The sequence below is a fragment of the Sphaerodactylus townsendi genome, linkage group LG03, assembly GCF_021028975.2.
Source record: "Sphaerodactylus townsendi isolate TG3544 linkage group LG03, MPM_Stown_v2.3, whole genome shotgun sequence".
Taxonomy (NCBI): Eukaryota; Metazoa; Chordata; class Lepidosauria; order Squamata; family Sphaerodactylidae; genus Sphaerodactylus; species Sphaerodactylus townsendi.
In genome coordinates this window covers 67126802-67147459 of record NC_059427.1, presented here as the reverse complement: position 1 = coordinate 67147459, position 20658 = coordinate 67126802, and the positions used below count along the sequence as shown (strand labels likewise).

At 47.1% G+C, this 20658-nt stretch overlaps 1 protein-coding gene across 3 annotated transcripts in view; it reads right to left on the bottom strand.

Annotated features, from left to right (window-relative positions):
* LOC125430313 (semaphorin-3D-like) overlaps window positions 1-20658 on the bottom strand; it is a 67862-nt gene that overhangs the window by 20633 nt on the left and 26571 nt on the right. For all 3 annotated transcript variants that reach the window (XM_048492242.1, XM_048492244.1, XM_048492243.1), the window contains exons 3-5: window positions 3637-3797; window positions 967-1029; window positions 100-219 (exon numbers count right to left, since the gene is read on the bottom strand). In XM_048492242.1, the coding sequence (XP_048348199.1) occupies window positions 100-219; window positions 967-1029; window positions 3637-3797 (344 nt within the window). The remainder of the gene's footprint in view (window positions 1-99; window positions 220-966; window positions 1030-3636; window positions 3798-20658) is intronic.

The following is a 20658-nucleotide window of genomic DNA, read 5'->3' as shown; positions in this document are numbered from 1 at the left end:
GGTATCCAGTGATGGGTGCAGAAGAACTGGCATCCCATCTAGAAGCACTGCCTGAAGTGACTGTTTCACAATAAGGTTGGCCTCAAAGGAGTAACTTACTTCTACTCCCTCTTTGATCTGTATGAAGGCACACACAGGCTGGTAGGAACCTGTTCCACAGGCAAAGACATGACTGCTATTGAAACGTTGCAGGAAGCGGATGAAATTTGCACACTCCGTCTAGCATGAAAGACATGGGACATAAAAAGGTTTTATTTGGACACTTCTGGGTTGTCCGAATGTTCCTAGCCCAAAAGAGGTCAATAGCCTAATATCATGATCTGAATTTAATATATAGAGAACTTACAGGATCCCATCTTGAATCACCTGCTTGAATAACCTATGTTGCCCTGACCTGCATTGTCCAGGCTAGCTGGATCTCATCAGATGTCAGAAGCTAAGCAGGCTTAGCCCTGGTTAGTACTTGGATGGGATTCTGCCAAGTAAGCCCAAGGTTACCACACAGAGGCAGACAATGGCAAATCGCCTCTGAATGTCTCTTGCCTTGTAAGCCCCACAAGGTTGCCATATGTTGGCTGTGACCTAACAGCACTTTTTTTCACTATTTACTTCACTATTTACCTCTTTGGAAAGAACAAGGAAAAATGTACAGAAGGTTAACCGTACACCTCAGCAATGTTTTATCATTCAAGACTACTTTTGACTTTAAAAGTAAACTGACAAAACTAGAAACTACTCCTGTCCCTTCCAAATTTTTACAATAACATGCTATTGATGTGGGATAAGGCTTAGGGGTGCTAGCCACCAGGTGGGTCTGGAGATCTCCTGGGACTACAACTGATCTCCAGACTACAGAAATCAATTCCGCTGGATAAAATGGCTGCTTTTAAAGGGCAGACTCTATGACAGAGCTCTCAGAAGCACCTCAGTTTTCAAGCCATGAAGCACCTGAGTAGTCCATTTTACCTCAGGATTCTTCCCAGCCAATCGACAATGCTCCATTTGCTCTACAGGGGCTGGCCAGAAAATCTGGAAAAGAAAACACAGCCAAGGCATTACATTAGCATTTTTGACTGACTGCTTCTGCCACCATTACAACAGAAAGTAGGCATACCCTTCTGGTGAACATATAAGGTAGTCAGCTCTGGGTACAGAGGCAGCTGGCAAAATGACGTCCAGTGAGCCACACCCTAAACACTTCAACGCTACTTGCTCACACCAATACTCTTTCTTCCAGAGTCTGGATTAAGAGTTGGACTCCTTCATGTTCTATCACATCATCGCTCTGCTCTGTCCCTGGGTGCCTCGCCCATATTGGCTAAGGCTCTGGCAGCTACCCAGTATTGTTCCAATGTCTGGTGCTGGCCAATGTATAACTGACAGACTGACCCTGGTTTTGCTTTTCTGATGAGTTGGATTCAATTGCTTAGCGATGTCCAGAGCTAATTTTTAAAGTCAGCTGTCTGTTTAAGCTTTACTATAACTTTCCAAGATTTTGTTAGATCAGTGCTAGGCAATGCTATTCTAAATTGATACAGTCAAATGAGGGCTAAAATGTAAGTTTTCTCCATCACTGTATCTTTGTGCCAGAAAAAAAACCACTTGCTGAATATCTCCGGCAATCTCATTTCCTCTTGGTGTTTGTTTCTTTTTTCCATAGTAGTTCCTTCTCTTCTCCATTTTCCCTTTCTGCAAGAGATATGGCAACAATATGAAGGAAAAAAAGGTGGGACATCTGAAACAACTCTCACCTCAACCCTGTATAACATCTGTCTGCACCCTACAATTTGGACTGAAACATTCACTCACTGTGGAAAAAAATGGCCACAACTGAGGCTTTGGACATCTGGCAAAACTTGCTTCTACTTTGCATAGTTTATGTAAAGGACCATTTCCTCCAACATGAAAATGACTACCAGTTAAAATTTGCTGTCTGAGGCCATGCTCTCCATGTTTCAACTGCCAGAGGTTGATGGTAATCAGAGATGGTCTTTTTCAGCATTCGCAGATCACCTTGGGAATCTCTTCATTTCAGTGGCTCATTTGCTGCCTACCTTCCCTTAGATAGCCTAGTTCAGTGGCCATGCTGGAAGGGGCTGATAGGAATTGTAGTCCATAACATCTGGAGTGCCAAAGGTTCGCCACCACGGGCCTAGTTTATATCAAAAAAGCAGCATGGCGAAGTGGATAGAACTAGAACTTGGAAGACCTGGGTTCCACTCATCCGGGAAGCTCACTGGGGGACAGCCACTCTCCTGCAGCCTTAGTCACCTCACAGGATTGTTGTGAGGACAAATGAGGAGGAAAAACCCCAATGTTTGCTGTTGTGAGAACTTTAAGGAAGGACAGGTTAAAATTAATAGACAAAGAATAAACCTCTAATGATCTCTTATTTTTAGGTCTCATGCCAAAAAGAGCCTCAGAATATAGTAAGGAGAGGAGTTTTCCTTCCACATTTGTTTAGCCCAGAATCTCTTGAGAAAGATGTCATCCTTCCTTCCTGGGCTGACCTAATAAATAGGGTTTCCAGGTGCCCACTAATGGCAGGGGGGTCCTGCTGCTGTCCGCCAACACTCAGCTGTTCGATGGGCAGAAGAAGGCTGGTTGAAGAGTGGGGTTGTGTCACTGCATGATGATGTCTCTTCTGGCATGATGTAGAAGCTCTGGCCACATTGGAACCACAGAGTTTTGGGGCAAGAGCATTCCTCAGTGTGATGCTGGTGCTTTGCATCACGCCAGAATTGATGTCATTCTGTAGGAAGGCAGAGTGTTAAACCTTGTTTATGCCTCCAAATATCTCCCATCAGTTGCCAAGGGGGACCTGGCAATCCTACTGATAAAACATCTCCTGGGGGTGGGCAAACCCCCAGGCTCCCCTAATGCCCTCTCTTCAGGGATAGGCCAGGGTGATTGAAGGGAATCTAGCCCAATGGCCTCCCCAGTGGAGCCTTCCCTTATCTTGCTCTGCCTGGCCCTGAGGCTTTAAGAGGCTGTTCTGCCTGCCTTCTCTGGCCTGTTCTCTGGTGTGGCCCATTGCCTGAACTCCACTTTCTTTCTGAGGTATATGCCATACTTGCCAGGGCCTGAAGCTGCCTACTGGTACATTTCTAGGCATGGCCTTGCTCCCTAACTCTGGACTGGGGAATTCCTGGAGACTTTGGGTGCAGAGCCTGGGGAGACAACTCAGCCAAGTATAATGCCTCCCTCCAAAGCAGCAATTTTCTCCAGAAGAACTGATCTCTGGAGACCAGCTGGAATTCTGGGAGATCTCTAGGCTGCACCTGGAGGGTGGAAACTTTATCCCTTCCTCACAACCTCTGGTTGGGCTACCTAACTCAGCAAAGATAGGATGTCCCCCTCAGGAATATTTTCTGGAACAGATGAGAGAGGAGATGGGTCAGCTACTGAGGATATCCAGTCATCATGTTATATGTGGTTTGTTGCTGATAGTAAGTTAATGAAATCAGTACAGTTTAACTGATGACTGTGAGCTGCCTTGAAAACTATTTTGCCAACAGTTTCCAGGATATCAGTCATACAAAAAATATTGTGAACTGACCCATGTCAGTGACTCTGAAACAGCCAACCCTGCCCATATGAGCTACTTGGAACAAGGCACTCTCCTCTTGCACTGACCTTCTGAGGTTCTTCATTGGGACTTTCAAGATGCAGCAAAAATATTTGGTTCTTAGCGCCTGCCATCAGCCATGCCCTGTTCTCATCCACAAGAAGTGACTGGAATGCCAGTTCATCCTCAGAGTCCAATAGTTGGTGGGAACTGTTTAATCTCAGCAGATCTGCAAGACAGAACGTGGAAACAGTGGAGTGAAGGTTGTTCCCTGGATTTAAGAGGGTCAAGAACTCAAGTGGATGGGTACCCGACTAATGCCATTTGTGGGTTGGTTCCCAGAAAACTAGCTCCTTCCCCTGTCCAACATATAGATACAAAAAACAAACAAGAAAACATAAAATACGAGATAGTGGTTGTCTGAGGAGTAGGCATACAGGTGCTGATGGCCGGCTTTCTAAGGTAGACAAATCTACTAAATGAGAAAGAAGCTAAATGCACACTATTCCATTGATTAATGTAAGTCACATTAGAGCTTTAACTAGACATTACAGAATTCCATCTTCAGTCACCTGCTAGTAGAATCCATATTGCTCCATCTGGATGGCTCAAGCTTGCCCAATTTTGTTAGATCTCAGAAGGTAAACCAGGTCATCTCTGGTTTCCTGGATCTGAGATCACCAAGAAAGTTCAGGGATCCTATGCAGAGGCAAACAATGACAAATGACCTCCAAATGTCTCTTGCCTTGAAAATCCTGAGGGGTTGCCATAAGTTGACTGCAACTTGATCATAAAAGAAAAAAAAGACATTACATTTCCTCATAGTCTTCTTTGGATCCGTGTGATCAAATGTACATTGTAGGTTCTGTGATGGAAACTCAATCTTAGCGTGCACAAACCCTATTTAGAATGGAACTCTGAGTGAGGAGAAGAGCTTAAGCCTGTCCCTGTGCCATTTTTCTTAATTGAACTGGCTTGGGACACTGGGGAAACCTAGTTGCACCTCATTAGGTAGGCTGACCAGCCGTCCTGCTTTTGGCGGGACCGTCATGCCTTTGGACAATTTGTCCCGCGTCCCACGGGTTCTACAAATTGTCCTGATTTTTGGGAGGCTGCTGCACTGCCTTGGGGGTGCAAGGCAGTGCGGCAGCCTCCCGTGCGCCCGGCTGCAGGAGCCCATGGCCTTCTGGGGCTTGCCGTTTGCCGCTCTGTCACAGGGCGGCAAATGGCGAGTCCCAGAAGCCCGTGCGCTTCTGCAGTCGCGTGCGTGCGCGCGCGCGGCCGCTTCCCTGTCCCGGATCACAAAGGTGACCATCTGGTCACCTTATCATTAGGGCATGTGGAACTCTCAGTGGTCCAAAAGATGACCCCTGAAGTCATTTCAGTTTGGATAAACTGCCTGATGGAAAGGCTGAGGCCCCTTCTAAGGCCCCAGATCAGAGTTGGGTCTGCATAAGCCTGAAATTAAGTTCCAAACATGGAATTCACAATACATATTTGATCTAGTGAAGAAGAAGAAGAGTTGGATTTATATCCCCCCTTTCTCTTCTGAAAGGAGACTCAAAAAGGCTCACAATCTCCTTTCCTCCCCCCCCCCAAACACCCTGTGAGGTGGGTGGGGCTGAGAGAGCTCTGAAGAGCTGTGACTAGCCCAAGGTCACCCAGCTGGCATGCGTTGGAGTGCACAGGTTAATCTAGTTCCCCAGATAAACTTCCACAGCTCAAGTGGGGAATCAAACCCGGTTCTCCAGATTAGAGTGCACCTGCTCTTAACTACTAAACCACTGCTGTTCCATGGACCTAGGGAGGACACGGGAGAAAACATAATATATAGCTAGGTCCTAATAGAGATAAGGTCAGCAGGAGAAGCAGCTTCTCATCTAGATCCCATAGGAATTCCAGACTCCCGGTGGTACCTGGGGGTCCCCTGGAATTACAGCTCATCTCCATACTACAGAGATTAGTACCCTTGGAGAAAATTGATGCTTTTAAGAGGGTGAGTCGTATGGCATTGTTCCCCACTGAGGACCCTGCCCTTTTTAATCTCCAGCCCCAAAGTTCCAGGAATTCCCTAAGCTAGCACTAGCATCCACCCACCCACCCACCCACGGGCAGCCAGGAGGGACCTGGCTGTGGTTCCTGCTGAGAGAAAAGTGGGGTATAAATAAAGTATATGAAGTAATACAAGAACAATGAGCAAAGAACTGGGGAGTTGTGCCCATGACCAGGACAGGCTACTGGGGTGGGGCGATAACCAGCCTTTTCTAAGTTGCCAAATTCAACTCTCTGCCATTTAGATTTCCAGATGCAAACCTCTGCTAGAAATGATTTCAATTGTTTCATTCCTGCTGTTTCAGCTTTGCTTTTTTTTGTGTGTGACACAAATCCATGATTCCTTTTCTTCCCATCATTTCAAGTTCCTTACATTGAATATTCCCCATTAAAAAATATGCATTTTTTCAGTGTGATTTGCAACTCAGTCAATCCTGACCTGGATAGCCCAGGGTAGCCTGATCACATCAGATCTCAGAAGCTAAGCAGTGTAAATTCTGGTTAGTCATGGATGGGAAACCACCAGGGAATGCCAGGGTTGATATGCAGAGGAAGGCAATGGCTGTTACGAGTATTTGGCAATATGTGCTAAGTGTTTGTAGGAGCAATGTCAGTTGCACTATTGGGTTTAATTATAAGTTGATGCTGGGCAGCTGGTTAATGAGGATGACCTTTACCAGCTGCTTATCAGTGGTGTAGCTTCTATGCTCACTATCTCTCTTTCTCTATCACTATCTCTCTCTTCTCTGTTTGTATGCAGTACTGCTGTGTTGGTATGCTCTCTGCAGCTATGACATGCTTTGTATGCATGTAAGTCAATCAATCAGTTTTATTTATGGTTATTGACTAGCAAAGTACAAAAAATTAAAATCATAAAATTGCAGAAGTTACAAAAAATATAGGTTAAAACAGATGGAAAATGCATCGGAAGATTCAAGACATAAGTTCTGACTAATAAGTGGTGTGTCCGGCTAATAATGATTGATGAATAGAAGTTAGCTGGCAGTGCCTGCATGTAAGTCTGTTTTACTTCCAAGTGCTTGAGCACTTATGTTTTGACTTCTTTCTTTTGTAAATATGTTTTTATGTAGCCTGCTTTATTTTTAAACTCTATAAAGAAGTCACTTTCTTAAGCAACTCTGCTGCGTGTATTATTTTGCTCTGCTAAGAAGCTGAGTGGCTCCAGCTTCAGTCCTTCTATCAATGGCAATCCTCCTCTGTTACAGTCCAATCAGGGTCGGATGAGTTTGGGGGTGCCCAGGGACAGTGCTGCTGCGGCACAGCCATTCTGTCTCCAGTGGACTTCCGGGTGGTGCAGCAAATGGGGAAAAAAGGTAACCCACTGCCACCTAATGCCCCACATCCTCAGAAGCTAAGCAGGTCATTCCTCACAAATATTTGGATAGGAGGCTTCCAAGGAATACCAAAATCATGACCCAGAGCCAGACAATGGCAAACCATCCCTGAACATCTCTTTCCTTGAAAACCCCATCAGGGGTTGCCACAAGTCAGCTTTGCCTTGATGACAAAAAATAGTTTTATATGTTATACATATGAAACAGATACCATACAGTTTGCATATAAAAGCCATCCAATGTATGTATATGCAATACAAATCATTGCAGAAAACAAACAGCAAAAAGCAGAAATAATGCTTTTATTCATTCTACATTTTATATGTTAATGTGTAGCTAGTTTCGCTGCTTTTATAAGTTTTAGCCTATTTATGATATTTTATGACTGTATCCATTGTATGCTGTACGCCGCCCAGAGCCCTTCGGGGACGGGGCGGGATAGAAATTTAAAGTATAAATAAAATAAATAAATAAAAAAAATAAAACTAAAGTCGGTGAGAAAAACATACATAACTACTGTACTATTTACCATTCAGGGTGCCAAATGTCTCCCTTGTAACTCTATCTGCTCCCTTCCTTCCACCCTCTCCTACTTACCGGTAAATGTTATTTTCTGTAATATATAGCATTTGTCAAACAACAACTAGAAGACTCCAATGGCCCGAATGGATTTCCAGTGACCCACACTAAGTTAAAACTGGAATCTGGCTTTTCTCTTCTTTTCCCAGAGCTCCTTCTTACCAGTGAACTTCACATCTTAAAGGGTACTGACATATTAAAAGGCAACATTATAAATATCTTTTGTAAACAAAGACAAAATCGTAAATAGGTGTTATGTCTGCACTAAGGGCATAGCTCTTTCTCTGCTCTTAAAGTGTTGCTCTCCTGACCCCTTTTTTTTCTCAAGTGTCAAATATAGGTATGGACCAAACCTACTGAGAATGTTGTTTGGGATCCGAGTACACTGCATGCAGTTCAGGGGTCAAAGTAGTCTCGGCCTTCCTTTCCCTCTGTGATTACAGCACCAAGGGCACTCCACACCAAGCAGTCCTTATGTCGTTTCCTTCTACTCCCCTCAGCCCTTGTCAACAGATAGCTCAGACTGGTCTGGTTGGTAGTTTAACATTGTTTGCTGAAAAGATTCTGTCTTATTTTCTAGAGGAATTTTTCTCAGCATGATAGGCACAGACTAAATCTCAGTCTGGATGAGCAGTCCTGAGGTATTTAATTTCACTGCCAGTACCATTTAGTCATGTGAAGTTTCACAAATTCCTTCCCTGCATGTATTCCCTTCTCCCACATTTTCTGATTTGGGGTTTCAGTTTTGTCATGAAATAAATTTGAATTTGCACAACTGTGCTGATTCAATCAGAAGGAGAGAGTCAAAAATATATTGGGGTTGGAGATGATGTGATGCAGTAGAGCCAACAGAAGATGTTTCCTTTGGTCCAATAGATTTGGAGAGTCTACCTGGTGAGAGATGCCCAGTAGCAACTGAGAGGGAATGAAAAGCGTTTCTACATGTCTATCTATGTATGTGAGTCAAAATGCAAATGACATGACAACCATTACAGTCAGCAGTGGGATTCAAATAATTTAACAACCGGTTGTTTACAAGCAGCATTTTAACAACCGGTTCTGCCGAAGTGGTGCGAACCTGCTGAATCCCACCACTGATTACAGTTGTCTTTGAAGTAACATAACCATGAAAACTTAGCAAGCAAGCTTTTGAATTATATAGAACTCTTTTGTAAGGGAAGCAATTGAAAATAGTTCTCAGTGGAAACAAAAACAATAACACTGGTTTGAAAGGGACCTTTGACACTATTTCTGCACACTACAATTTATAGAAGGTTGCTGTGGCTTATGCAGCAACTTCATACAGTCCTTACAGCCCAGGCAGAGGAGTAGCTCCAAGGGGACGGTGGGGGGGGGTGCCCAGTGCACCTCTGTGGGGGTGTGGCAAGGGCATTCTGGGGGCATGGCAGGGGTGTTCTGGGGCGGGGCGGAGGACGTACCAGTGCACCAGGCGCTTTCCCCTCTTGCTACGCCTCTGAACCCATGTCCACTGTAGCTACAGTGGTGAGTTGACTGAATCATTGAGCCTTGACAGTGGGGTCAGAGAGGGAAGCCTCTTGACCCCATTTTTATTCAATCTTTATAGAAATGATCTTATGACTCATTTTAATGGGTCTTGTCGTCCACCTTTTTTGGCCAATTGTATTATTCCAGTTCTGACTTATGCTGATGATATACTGTCCTGTTATCTCAGATGAGAATTGCTCTTTGGAGATCTTTAAATCTTTTTGGAATATTTTATTAGGTAAGGCCTGAGACTAAACTATTGGAAATCTGAAGTAGTTGTCTTCTTGGGGGAAAAAAAAGAAAGAAATCCTATAGTGTACTGATGAATGCTGAATAAATCCAATAAGTAAAAGTTTTGATATTTGGATATAATTTTTCGCCTAATTCAGATCAGGGACCTCATCAGCTGATGATAAAAAAATGAAGCAAAAATTTGTCTAGCAACATATTGCATTTTCTTTGAAACAGGTGGGACTCATGTTCCTGGGGCTGTCCAAGTTTTCTGTCTAAGTGTTGCCCATATCATACTTTATGGAGTAGCCATAGATTGCTTCCATTGATGAAAACATTGGCCAGCCACTCATATTCTTGTTGTGGAAATTGTTGAATATTCTCTGCTATGTAGCTGGCATGGCTGTTTGTTCTGACTTAGGTCAACCTTCCCTTAAGGCAAGGACTTGGTTACAAGTATTCAGGCTATTTATTAGGTATACTTGAGTAGTAAAGGCTATTTGGTATGCTTAAAAGATAATTTTTATAAGTCTACCTGGTTTAAGTCTGATGAAAAACTTTTGGCTGTTGATGTTACTTTGGACAGTATTTAGGGATTAAATTTTCATGGAACATTTGCTTTTGTGAGAAGTCATGTAAAATGAATTGATTATCAAAGCTCTGCTTTTGGAACACATCTCAATTGTTCATTTCAGTTTTTCAACATTTCTAATCTGAAACCTATCCATCCTATACTTATTTGTTGACCTCTCTAAGTCTTTTAAGAGCTTTTGTACTGGACAGACTAGATGCCTTCTCTTTGGTAGTTGTGAGGGATAGGTTTTTGCACTTACCTTACACAGAACAAATTTGACTCTATTCTTTAGGCAATATTGATACTGTTACTCACATTCTTCTGGAACACTCATTAAGGGTGTGCATATGACAAAGCAGAGAGAGAGAGAGAGAGAGAGAGAGCACCAATTTAAGGAAGCCAAAAAGGAGATCTCAAATAATGCTGATTTTTGTTTTTGCATTATTCAGGGTGCTTTAACCCTCTTGCCATTTTTTAAAAACCTTCTGCCCTCTCCTTCCATCTCTGTTTAACTTATCTGCTGGTTGGGTCTTGGAGGAGGTAGGCAGCGCAGAACTGAATGCTAGGCTCAGCTCAGCAGGGCCCAGCATTTAGTTCTGTGCTACTTTCAAAGCCCAAGTGGAGTTTGGAGACAGCTGGAATTGTTTGAATTTGATTTTAATAGACCCCAAAAATTTCAAATTCCTGAAAAAAAAGATAGTATGGGGATTTGGCTTTTTTTTTGGTGCTTTTTGAAAAATTCCCAGACTATTAAAGTTGAACACAAAAAATACTGGTATACACCCATACTACCCATGGTATATTAACCTCAGAAGATACTATATTTATACTATGTTTTTCAGTCTGATTTTATTTATATCCCTATGTGATAGTTATATCTCTACTTGTTGATGAGGATCCGCCCCAAAATCCTAGCAATTGCAAATTTTTATAGACCTATTTGGTAATAACTTATTTATAATAACTGTTAACTGCTCAAGATCTATGTATCTTAGAGTTTTTATTGGATGAAAGGAAAGGAATACTAACCTCTTAGTTCTTTTACTTAGAACTATATGTCCTGTTTTTAAATTATTTTGCTGGCCCTCTTTCTCATAATTATTTATTCACTTTGCTGTTTAATTAATTAGATTTAATATACTGCCCTATCCCTGAAGGGCTCAGGGCTTTGGTGGTTTATTGTTTGCTGCTGCTTCAGGTTTCTTATTGCATATTTTGCTGCCATTTTATTATTTTTAAATATGTTTATATTAGATAATGTGGGAGCCAAATAAGCAGAAAGTTTGGGTATATATATCTTTAAAGTAATAAATGAAATGCTGGCTGCTTGTGAAACAGAGAAAGTGTGTCTCTCCTGCCTGTATGTGAATCTTTGCACGTGTGTGTCCCTGACACTCCCTGCTGACAATCACTATGAAAGCTACCATTCTGTTGCTGTCGTGCTCCATTGTTCTTAGCTTATTCTCTTAAGCACATCTTTCCTTTGCACTCCTGGTCTTGAGTTCTCTCATTTCCTTTTGGTGGGCCCATCTGTTTCTTTCTCTCTCCCATTTCTATTCTATTCCCAGGGCGGAGAGAGTCTCTGTGGGCTTTCCTAATGTAAACCCGTTGTCCTCGTTCCTTGAACTTGGCTTGATGTCTGTGAGTCACACCTCCTGCCATTGTTTTCATTACTTTTTGGTCTCCCTCAGGCTGAGAACTTCCTTTTAGCAGAGACCAAAGATTAAGAGTTTTTAGTATGCCTGGCCGTAGCACACACCAAACTTTGAAGCAAGGAATCCAGTTTTTTTTTCTATCCTGTCGAAGATGTTCAGCTACTAGCGTTTCAAAGCTAGTCAAATTAATTAATTTTATTTTGTGGGCCATTATCACTGCTGGCCTTGTCTCTGGAAAAAAAAACCTTCAGAGATGTTAAAATTATAATACCCACCCAGTGAAGTGAAAAAACAAACCATCAAGGATGGATGGTGTTCAGGGACAGACTACTATAGGCAGACCCAAAGGAGAAAGTGACAGATTGTCACTTGTTGCTGCTTACAGCTCCTAGCTAACAGTAGACCAATGTCTCATGAATTATTCACAGCGCAATCCTAAACAGATTTACACCCTTCCATGTAGTAATGCACTGCTGACCCAGCAGCACCGTGGTAGAACGTTGGAACGCCAACGGACCTACGGCCTTCTGGTCGCACCGTACCCCCACTCCTCATCCCCCTATGAGTCACGGGTCATGAACTGTCTGGCTCAGTCACCGGGCGCAGGGACAATGGTCTTGCCCCCAGGTGAGGATTAGGCTCAGACGCTTACGCTCCTCTCCGCACGTAGCCAGGTGAGATCATGCATCACATGATGATCTCCCGACCTCCCGCCTCCCGCTCTCCCGGAACTCCCCCCCGTCCTCCCTCCTACACTGGCGAATAACAATAAAAGGTGCCAGGAACCAGCACGCGGGAGACTCGCTAGGAACACGGACCTCCGGTCTCCCGCTGCTGGCGATCTCCACCAGATGTTATCTCCGCGTCTCGTCTCGTTCTTACGCTGACCGCGTGGGTCAACTACAAGCTGGTGCCGAAACCCGGGAATCCTCGAACCTCCACCCTGCTCACCGTCGCCTGGGGAAGGGCCGCGATACCGAAGTCCGCTGGATCGGCGCATCCAGGGACCACCGTTTTCGTATCGCTTCGTCCTCTGGATCGGGCGATCCAGAGACACGCTGGCCCTAGGACACTCTCTCGTCCGGACGGAACACCGGTGAGTATGGGAGCTTGCAAAAGCAGGGCTTATGACAAGCACGCTGATCTAACTGAAAGCGTTAGCTTAAATGCGCGCAGGGTCCCCGTGAAGAGAAGGGAGCTGCGCAAATTGGTTGAGGAGATTGAAGCTCAGTGTCCATGGTACCCAGAGGGGGGGACATTGAATCTTAAGGACTGGGAAAACATCGGGCGACTCTTCGCGACACAGAGCCCTCGCGCGCCGATGTCACTGCTACTGACGTGGAGACAATGTTATGTCGCCATCAGCCTGCAGACCTATGGCTCCCTTGCTGTAGGCCGCCTCCTTTCGATCTTTCACCTTCAATTTCAACCCCGGAATTTTCTCTATCCACTAAATTGGACGCCTGTCCTCCTTCTGCCCCCCTTGCTCCTCCGCCCATTTCAACTCTCCCGCGGCTCAGCCGCCTCCCCTTGCTCCGCCTTCATTTTCCAAAGCCACCGCGACTGGCCGGGCGCTTAACGTGAATGGCGCTGGTTTCAAAACTGAGAGCCGTATTAGGCCACGATCTGCAAAGGAAAGAAACCCTGACGGAAGACGATGCCGATATTCTCGCATTGTGCCCCGGCCCATTTCACAGATACCGAGGGAGAGGATGGCGATGTCCGGCGGGTTGTCGAGTACCGCCCCTTAAGCTATAACATCCTCACTGAGCTCCGCAAAGCGTGCGGGACGTAGGAGTCACCAGTCCCTATGTGAGAGGCATGCTAGAGGCAGTCGCGAGGAATCACTTAATGGTTCCGACGACTGGAAGACCACCTTCCGCGATGCTCCTGAGCCCTGCACAATTTGTGATCTGGGAAAGCGAAGTTCCGCCAGCAGTGCTTCAGCAAGGCAACCGCCTCTGGCGGCGCTTACACCGGGCCAAGACAGCTTTACGGCTTCGGCGCCTTCGGCAACCCCAACAATCAGATTGTCCTACCTGAGGCCATCCTTACGATCGCCTCCGAGTGCGCCTACACGGCGCTTGTCAAGGTTCCCAATGCCGGCCAGCCCACCCAGAGCATCTCCACGATCCGGCAAAACCCCAAGAACCCTATGCCGAAGCTTGTGAGCAGGCTCCAGGAAGCTCTCAAAAGGCAGGTTGACAACGAGGAGGCTCAGGGCGAAGCTCCTTAAGCCTTTGCCAAGGAGAACGCCTCCGCTGAGTGCCGCAAAGCAATCACAGGTATAGGTAGGAACCCTGAACTGGCCGACATGCTTAAGGCTTGCCAGGATATCGGGTCCTTCGCCCACTACGCAGACCTCCTGGCCGCAGCCCTCTCCATTGCTAGGAAACAGCCCCAGGCAGATGTTTCAATTGCCACCAGTCCGGACATCTTCAGAGAGATTGCAGGCTGCCCAGTAGGGGGCCTGCAACTCAAGCGACTGGGGTCTCCCCCCAAGGGGAGAGGACTCCCAGGGAGGCCCGGCCCTCGGGCCTTCTCCACCTTTAAACAAGAACTATCCCTTATTGCAGGGGCCACTGACCTCGCTTGCCCGGAGCCCGCATACACCCCAATGTGGGCGGGTATCCTGCAGGAACGGCCTCACGAGGGCAGCCGCATCGCCGCTGGCTCCTACGCCCCAAGAGTATCCCGCCGCCCACTTCACACAGTTCAGAGGCCCAGGTAAACCCCAGGGTGCAGAGAGCTCCGGCACGCCATCGGGCGAAGTGACCGGGCGGCCTGATCAGTGGCCGGGCTGGGGCACATTTGCGCACCTGGGAAGAGGGAGGGGAGCAGGCCACACCCGAAGCCCCCCCAGGACTCGGGCGGCAATTCATCGCCCTCCCCATTGCCATGGGAGAGCTCGAGGCGAGCAAGCCCGCCCCCACTGCCCTCCCCCTCACATAGACCACGAAGACCCCAGTATGGGTAGAACAGTGGCCACTGCCCAGAGAAAAATTGACTGCCATGCACCAACTCGTGGAGGAACAGCTGGCTGCGGGCCACATTGAGACCTCAACATCACCATGGAACACGCCTGTCTTTGTGATAAAAGAAGAGTGGCCGATGGCGCATTGCTACAGGATCTCAGAGCAGTAAATGCCTGCATCCAACCCATGGGCCCTCTTCAACGCGGGTTTACCCAACCCCAACCTTATCCCCTCGGACTACCAGGTCCTGATTGTTGACCTGAAGGATTGTTTCTTTGTATTCCCCTCTCTCCCGAAGACCGAGTACATTTCGCTTTCACGGTACCGGTGCTGAATCATCACCAGCGCACGACCAGATAACAATGGAAAGGAGTGACCCAGGGAATGCTCAACAGCCCCACCTTTGTGTCAGTTTTTGTCCATCACGCCCTAGCCCGCTTTCACCAAAGCTTCGAGCCATAATCATCCATTACATGGATGATATCCTAGTAGCCGCACCGACTCATCCCCCCGCAGTGGATAACGCTGCTGGCCGACACATTAAAACAGTCAGGCCTATACATCGCCTCCCTAAAAGGTGCAAAAGAACGAGCCATTCTTGTATCTGGGGCATAAACTCCTCCACTCCTACTCCGCCTCTGTCATACCAGAGATGCAAATCCCAGACACGCCCACACTCCTCCAGCTGCAGCAGCTGCTCGAACCCTCAACTGGGTCCGCCCCTTCTTTGCCCTCACCACCTTCCTTGCTCAGCCCCCTGTTCTCGCTTACTCCCGCTCAGCCAAAACCCAGGGGACAGGATCCAACTCACCCAAAGCACAAGGACGCCTTTCGGGCAGTAAGGGAGGTCCTAGCCCGCCGATGGGTGGATCGGGTCCCCTCAAAGATCAACCTCTCTCCCTCTTCCTCTTGAACACCCCTCTCCCAACCGGAGTCCTAGGGTACACTCGGACCGCCACAAACCCTTCTTGGTCGAATGGCTCTACCTACCTCATGTGCCCGCAAAAAATCTCTCCACCCCGGCCAGCTTTACGCAGATCTCATCAACCAAGGGCGCCAGCGACTATGGTAATGGTGGGGTGGGACCCCGAAAAAATCGTCATGCCTCTAAACAGAGCAGAATTCCAGCATCTCTTGAACGCTTCTTCACCCTCCAGCTGGCCCTGGAGGGATTTCGCGGGGAGATCCTCTTCCACCTCCCCCCAGACCCTCGCCTCACTCTCCTCCACTCTACCCCTGTCCCGCTCGGCCTTTAGCGGCCTCTGTCCCACTCCAAAGCGCCCCCACCATCTTCGGGCCGACGGGGGCAAACGCCGTCGGCGCCATTGCATTTCAACAAAATGGTCAATGGCAGATCACATACACGCCGCCCCAAGCCTCCGCCAACGGAGCGAACTTGCCGCAGCCATTCTGGCCTTTCAAACTTTCCCCCAACCCTTCAACCTTTTGGTCGATTCCCAATACGCGGCGCACGTGGACGCTTCACCTACCTACGTCGCCCCCCGAATCGACTTAAACCTCATGAGTCTCTTCCTGACATTACGGAACCTACTAGCATCCAGAACCTCTCAATACTTCGTAGGCCATATGCGCAGCCACACGCCGCTCCCAGGCGCCCTCAGCGAGGGGAACTAGCGCGCAGACAACGCTACCCACATCTCCACCCTCTTCTCCGACCCCTTCCAGTCACACGATTTCTTCCACCAGGGGGCAAAAGCACTCGCCCGATCCTGTAGCATCCCCCTCAACCAGGCACACCCATCGCTAAATCTTGTGCTCAATGCTCACGCCTTTGCCCTCGCAGACCCCGGGTAAACCCGAGGGGGCCCTAGCAAATGACTTGTGGCAAATGGACGTGAACCCTGGTCCCTGCCCTAGCCCCTGGAAGCACCTACATGTAACTATAGATACCTACTGATACGCCTGGGCCACCCCACTCCGAGGCTAAACAACCAATCACGCTATCCAGCACCTCTTTTGCATGCATAACCGCTATGGGCCGCCCCCTCCGCCTAAAACGGACAACACGCCTGCAGATATTCTTCCGCGAGCCATGCTCCAGTTCTGCACCAACTGGGAATCGTGCTAACACACGGAATTCCCTACAACAGCACCGGGCAAGCAATCGTTGAGAAAGCAAATCGCAACTTCAAAGAAATTCTAGCCAAACAAACTAAAGAAAGGGGAGGTAGCCCCCCCCCATTTAGGCCACATACAACAGACAGTATCAAAAGTACTCTTCACCATCAATCATTTAAATCTGCTCGCCCTACCATCAGGGCAACAGATCACCCCCAGAGAAAGACACTTCAGGCAGTCAGACCCCCTCCCCCACGCCAAGGTCTACTACCGCCAGCTCCCAGATCGAACCTGGCGGGACCGCCCCTCATAACCTGGGGAAGGGGTATGCTTCAGTCCTTCTCCCCACAGGTCCTCTATGGATTCCAGCCCGACATGTCCGACCAGCTCGAGGAACGATGCCAAACGGCTAGGCTACACCACGGCTAAGATGGAACAGGTCCCTCGAGTACCCCCGGTCCCATAGCTTCAGCAGACCTACAATCAGCATCGGAACGACCCGAAGATCCAGAGGATCCGCAAAGGTGCCAGAGCTACGATCAGCCTAACCCGAAGACTCCCGCAGCAGCCGGCCCGCCTCTAGACACCCAAGAATCCCAAAGCTGCAGCCTCTGCGGCTATCGCTGCGGATTTCACAGCCATCAGCAGCTACTCACACAACTACCCCCCACCGTGACAATCGGTCACCCCCTGCAGGATCTTCATCTACAACCGCCATCCTTCTTTTCTCCTCCCCACTCGGGTTGGAATTTGAATTTACAGCCGGGAACATCCCTGATAGGTTAACCCTTGGAACTCTCCGCTGTTTTCAGCCGCTTGAATATTGTCGGAACACGCCTTCTCTCACAACCTTGCTCGTGGAGAATCACTGCACCTGCAATGCTAAAGACTATCAGTAGCCCTCTCTACGATCTTGAGAAATCCATGGACTCTAACGCCATCACTCTGTAGTTTTGGTAGTCAAACAGCAAGAGCCATGCATTGGACAATTATGCAACCACGGGTTGCCTTCCTTCCGCATTACATCATCCAGCCTATGTATCATTTAGCCATGTTTTATTGTTTAAATTTATTGCATGCCCTAATTTTTTGAAGTTATGTTATTTGTTATTGCTGCATTTCCGCCTGTCTGTCTGCCGGGACTCTGCTACCGCTTCACCATCGTCCTACCCCAGGCTCCACCCCAGGAGCCCGGACGCCGCCGCCGCCGCTCCGCTCTGCCTTTCGATCCCTCCTGTCGAAACGACGCGGTCGCCCTCTCCAAAGCGGAGTTTGTCTCCCTCGCAACTTCCCTTGTGGGAGCCCCCGGACTTGTTTCCTGTAACACCAAGACTATTGGCCAGCTGGCCTGTGCTCCTTGTAAGTCCATCAACTCCACCTTCATTGCCCTGGATGCCCTGGCCTCCTCGAAAGCAGCAAGAACTTCGTCAAGCGACTTTAGATAATCGTGCCGCCATTGACTATTTGTTGTTATTGCATCACCAAAGCTGTGAGAATGTACGTAATATGTGTTGCTTTAGTCTCTCTGATAATTCCCAGTTGATTCATATGAAAGTACGTGAGCTGCAAGAAGTTGTATCTAATCTGAAATATGATGTTTTGCCCCATTGGTGGTCAGCCCTCTGGAGCTGGCTGCCGGGAGGATGGTTGAGTGCTATTGTGCAGCTCTGCATTGGTTTAATTGTGTGCCTCGTTATCGGATCTTGTTTCGTTCAATGTGTGTCTAATATTGCCTGCAACGTGTGTAAGAAGCCCCTCGAATTTCCCTTACCCCGCAACCAAATTCTAATGTTACACAAGCAGCTCGGTCAGCTTGACCAGACGGCGGAGGAGACAAGCGTCCCTTTAAATCACCCCTTAGCATTTCGGTCCCCCTTCTAAAATGTGAAAAAGGAGTGGATGTAGTAATGCACTGCTGACCCAGCAGCACCGTGGTAGAACGTTGGAACGCCAACGGACCTACGGCCTTCTGGTCGCACCGCACCCCCACTCCTCATCCCCCTATGAGTCACAGGTCATGAACTGTCTGGCTCAGTCACCGGGCGCAGGGACAATGGTCTTGCCCCCAGGTGAGGACTAGGCTCAGACGCTTACGCTCCTCTCCGCACGTAGCCAGGTGAGATCATGCATCACATGATGATCTCCCGACCTCCCGCCTCCCGCTCTCCCGGAACTCCCCCGGTCCTCCCTCCTACACGCCCCCGATAGAATAACAATAAAAGGTGCCAGGAACCAGCACGCGGGAGACTCGCTAGGAACACGGACCTCCGGGCTCCCGCTGCTGGCGATCTCCACCAGATGTTATCTCCGCGTCTCGTCTCGTTCTTACGCTGACCACGTGGGTCGACTACACTTCCATGCCCACTGACTTCAATGAACTTAAAGGGTCATTATGGACTGCACTGTTATGGTCATTATGGACAATGATAATTGTCTGTTGTGGATTGCTTACAAAAATTCCCCAGTCAAATAAATTTCTTACCAGCAATAACTGATTAACTAGCTGAAATCTTATCCTGGAAAATAAGATCTTGCAACAAACCCAGACTCTCGCACTGTCCTCATATCCAGTCAAGCATTACAGAGCCTCAAAACAAAAGGAGAATCCTGCATCTCCTTTAAAAAATACAAGTTAATTATAACAGTAGCCACCCACCAACCAGAGGCATGAAAAATATTTTCTGCAATATTTTTATTCACAGCAATATGGAAAAATGAGTCAAAGAGCCTGGTTCGTGAGAATCTTTTTCATGCAAAACTGAACAATGTACAGATAAGTACAGCGATCATTTAGAGTGACCTAATCATACATCAGACATACCAGCAGAGGTTCAACTATTAGTGATCCTTAAACATGATATATGCAACTATCTGTCAACAATGCCCTTGTGCTGTCTTCAAAGGACACACAAGTCAGTTGCTGTGCAAATGAATGTGGACACAAGTTTGACCTAAAAGTGGCAATATTTTTCCAATTCTGCAGTTGCTCCGTTTGCTACTGATTTGTTTCTTGATTCAGTTTGTGGTACTGGTTATTACCTACAAGCCCCTTCACATATTTTCAGGACTGTCTCTCCTGATTATGTCCCAGTGCAACACCTTTACTCATCTGAGCAAAGCCTTCTGAAAGTGCCACCCTCTGAACAGGTGCCCATACCCAAGCCTTTTCTCTGTTGTGGCTCCCACCTGAAGGAATGGCCTGCCTGATGAGGCCAAGAAAGTTTCCTAAGCTTTTATCATCCTGTAGAACAAATGAAACAATATTCAGGAGGACCTTTTGAATAAGGACATTAGGGTGACAGTTAATATCTGTGAAATTTCAGGGTTTTTTAAATTGCTATATGAAACTCCATTGAAAAGCATTCAGAGTTTGGAACTGGTTCCAAACACGGATTGGTATTGACTGCTTGGATTACATCATGTAGGTGTTGCATCATCTCTTCTGGCTTCCAACTAATTGCTAGGCCCAGTTCAAACCACCTAGCATGCATCAAGGACTGTCTTTTCCTATACTAATGAGATTAGCATCTTCTTTAGATTCTCTGATGAATGTGCCTCCACTTTCTGAGGTACATTGGCTGAAAGCTCAGGACAAGGTTTTTTCAGCATGGGCACCAAATCTTGATTTTACAAGACCCATCTGGTACCCTCTGTAAAAGGGGAAATATAACAAATCAGAATTAATAAATGTGTTATCTGGATGGTGTTGGAAGAATTATATTTATTGTCAATGACAGAACACTGAAAATTGTCAAATACCTGCAACAAAAGTACTTCTTAGAAAATATCTGGATCACAACAAGCAAGAAACAACTGTATGCATATTGTGGTCAAAGATGCTGAGTTCAGCTGCAAGTGGATTAAAATTAGAACATACAAAATGTGGACAGGGAAGGGATGAAGAGTCAGACTTACTTTTCAACATTTAACAAATGTGACATGAATAAATGAATCTGCTTCTAATAAAATGCCTGGTATAGTTTGAGAGGCAGGCAACCAGTCCAGATAGAGAGGGGGCAACTGTGCTGTGGGAGCTGTGGAGCGGTGTGCCAATGTGTTTTCCCCCTCTGCCGGTGTAAGAAGC